General features: G+C 51.6%; 1 protein-coding gene across 1 annotated transcript; it reads left to right on the top strand.

Moving 5' to 3' along the window:
• Nucleotides 1–1,608: 1,608 nt before the first annotated feature.
• On the top strand, nt 1,609–3,117 carry KCNA2 (potassium voltage-gated channel subfamily A member 2). Its single transcript, XM_075521591.1, has one exon. The coding sequence runs from the start codon at nt 1,618–1,620 to the stop codon at nt 3,115–3,117; it is 1,500 nt and encodes a 499-aa protein (XP_075377706.1). The 5' UTR covers nt 1,609–1,617.
• The last annotated feature ends 254 nt before the right edge of the window (nt 3,118–3,371 follow it).

A 3,371-nucleotide genomic window follows, 5' to 3' on the forward strand; every position in this document is an offset into this window, starting at 1 on the left:
GCTCGGCGGCAGTGGGAACCCACCGCGGCTTTGCAGAGCCTCGGCGGCCGGGGGGGGGGCTGCGTCCTTCCCCCCCTCCCCTTCGCCTGGCACCGGCTCCCACGGGCAGCCCGGCCCCGCTGCACGCCGTGGTGCTGAGCGAGAGCGGAGGGAGACGGGGCTCTGGTTTTTTCCGCCTTGCCGCTAGTGCGCTCTCGCCCTCCGCTCGTGTTGCAGTGCAGGTTGGCCAGGCAGCGGGCAAACAGCTCGCAGGGAGAAAAAAAAGGGGTGTCTGGAGGAGCCGGGGCTTTGCAGATGCTCCTTTCAAGCCCCCAGCAGCTCGCTACCTTCTTGGTGTTTTTTCCAGGCGATGCCACACCTCCTGAGGACACCGGGGACATTGGGTTTTGCTGAGCTTAGCATCTTTTCACCGTCGTACCGAAGGCATCAGACAGACGCTCATCTGCCCTGAAGTGCAGATCTGCAACAGCTACCGAGAAGACTCTGTCTCTCTGTCTCTCTGTCTCTCTGTCTCTCTCTCTCTCTCCAGTCCAAACCATTACAAGACCTGACTTCCACCATCTGGGAATCTAACCCCTTTTATGTCCCTTCTCCTTTTTCTACGATGACTCACCATTATTTTTAACTTTGAAGAGAGAGGAAATTATGGGGATCTTGGAAGCCTGTATTTCTCTCTAGGATTTCCCCAGGGTCAGATAATCGGTGTTACTAAGAGACACTAAGATTTGGCTTCTCCAGGTAATGTGATTTGTTTTCTGTGTGCCATGGTGGTTTGCAGAGAATGACAGGAGCCGGGACACCAGCGGTCGAGGAGGGGGACTGCAGTGGTCCGCGGGGCAGCCTGCACCGGCGGCTGCAAATTCCGGCAGCCGCAAAGCTTGCCCGGCTGGCTGCAGGCAGGGAGGGCAGCATGTCGCCTCGCCGCTGTACGGCCAGGGCGAGAGGATTGGGAAGATGTCGAACTTAAAAGCGGAGTTAGAGCTTTCCTAGATTGCCTGAGATTGCACGGTTAAATGTTAACCCTTAGCTGCATGCCTGGAAATGAGCTGAGCCTGGTCTGCCTCTCCCCGGCGCCCTGGGGGGTCCCGTTGCCGCTTCAGGGCTGGATGGGGTTATTTTTCTTCCTTCCTTTCTCTTCCCTTCCCCCCGCCTTTTAATTTTTCTAATTGGAATTTTTATTTTTAGCCAAAAAAAAAAAAAAAGAAAAAAGTTCTGGTTCGCCAATGCCAGGTTTTTTTCCAGGCTGGTTTGGAATAGGTGACAGTTCCTCAGGTGTTTTCTCTCTTCCACCTAATGGGTTTAGATGGGAGTGTTTGAACTCTGTCCCAACGAAGGCAAATTAACCCCGCCGAGGAAGGGGCTAGACATGCTAGTGAAGGGAGCTGCTCTCCTCCCCCCAACTTTACTTCATCTCTCTCTTTCTCAGCAGGGGCAATTTTCTTTCCTTTTTTTTTTTTTTTTATTTTCTCTTTTTTTTTATCATCCCTTCGCCTTTTCATGAGACACTTCCAAACCTACGTACCTGTCCTTCTGCAGGATAGTAGCCCTGCCCTGAATCCGATCCCACCACTGGGCACTGGGAAGAGTTTAGCATAAGGATTTCTTTTAAACCCCAATATGACAGTTGCTACCGGAGATCCTGCAGACGAAGCTGCAGCTCTTCCCGGTCACCCGCAGGACACGTATAACCCCGAGACCGACCATGAATGCTGCGAGAGGGTGGTCATTAACATTTCGGGTCTGCGCTTTGAGACACAGCTCAAGACACTAGCCCAGTTTCCAGAGACCTTACTAGGGGATCCTAAAAAGAGGATGAGATATTTCGACCCGCTCCGGAATGAGTATTTCTTTGACCGGAACAGACCCAGCTTCGATGCGATTTTGTACTATTACCAGTCTGGTGGGAGGTTGCGGAGGCCGGTTAACGTGCCCTTAGATATCTTCTCGGAAGAGATTCGTTTCTATGAACTGGGGGAAGAAGCGATGGAGATGTTTCGGGAGGATGAAGGCTACATCAAAGAAGAGGAAAGACCGTTGCCTGAGAACGAGTTTCAGAGACAAGTGTGGCTGCTCTTTGAGTACCCCGAGAGCTCAGGCCCTGCCAGGATTATAGCTATTGTCTCCGTCATGGTGATTTTAATCTCCATCGTCAGCTTTTGCCTGGAAACATTGCCCATTTTTCGGGATGAGAATGAAGACATGCATGGCAGCGGGCTGAGCCATCCCCCCTTCTCCAACAGCAGCATGGGGTACCAGCAGTCCACCTCTTTCACAGACCCCTTCTTCATTGTGGAGACACTTTGCATCATCTGGTTCTCCTTCGAGTTCTTGGTGAGGTTTTTCGCCTGCCCCAGCAAGGCTGGGTTTTTTACCAACATCATGAACATTATAGACATCGTAGCCATCATTCCCTATTTCATCACCTTAGGGACGGAGCTGGCCGAGAAGCCAGAGGATGGTCAGCAAGGCCAGCAGGCCATGTCCTTGGCCATCCTTCGAGTCATCCGCTTGGTGCGGGTCTTCAGGATCTTCAAGCTCTCCCGGCACTCCAAGGGGCTGCAGATCCTGGGGCAGACTCTCAAGGCCAGCATGCGGGAGCTGGGCCTCTTGATATTTTTCCTCTTCATCGGCGTCATCCTCTTCTCCAGCGCCGTCTACTTTGCCGAGGCCGACGAGAGCGAGTCCCAGTTCCCGAGCATCCCCGATGCCTTCTGGTGGGCCGTGGTTTCCATGACGACTGTTGGCTACGGAGACATGGTCCCCACGACCATCGGGGGGAAAATAGTGGGTTCCTTGTGTGCCATCGCTGGCGTATTAACGATTGCCTTACCAGTGCCCGTCATAGTGTCTAACTTCAATTACTTCTACCACCGGGAGACGGAGGGAGAGGAGCAGGCTCAATATTTGCAAGTAACCAGCTGCCCAAAGATCCCCTCTTCCCCTGACCTAAAGAAAAGCAGAAGTGCCTCTACTATTAGTAAGTCTGATTATATGGAGATTCAGGAAGGCGTAAACAATAGCAATGAGGATTTTAGGGAGGAGAACTTGAAGACAGCCAATTGCACCCTAGCTAACACAAACTATGTGAATATCACCAAAATGCTAACCGATGTCTAGTCGCTAAAATCTAGTAACGTATTTAAAGCTGAAGTGGAACAATTGCAGATATTGAGTGCTGCTCTGCATTGTAGTTAATACAGTCTTTTCTACGGTGTATATTTGGTTCTGCATGGGAAGCAATAGCTGTGTAAGTGACTTTTAACCTTTGATTTCCACACCGAATAAGCGTTCGTGCGAAAAAGAAAACCAAACCGAACCATTTTGTTTCCCTCCTCCCATCCCAGGCTTGTGGGTTTCCAAAGATACGGAGC

Source organism: Mycteria americana, chromosome 20 (genome assembly GCF_035582795.1).
Source record: "Mycteria americana isolate JAX WOST 10 ecotype Jacksonville Zoo and Gardens chromosome 20, USCA_MyAme_1.0, whole genome shotgun sequence".
In the NCBI taxonomy this organism is placed as follows: domain Eukaryota; kingdom Metazoa; phylum Chordata; class Aves; order Ciconiiformes; family Ciconiidae; genus Mycteria; species Mycteria americana.

What these genes read in the sequence shown, in the direction of transcription:
- KCNA2 (XM_075521591.1), top strand. Translation starts at nt 1,618, where the DNA reads ATGACAGTTGCTACCGGAGATCCTGCAGACGAAGCTGCAGCTCTTCCC.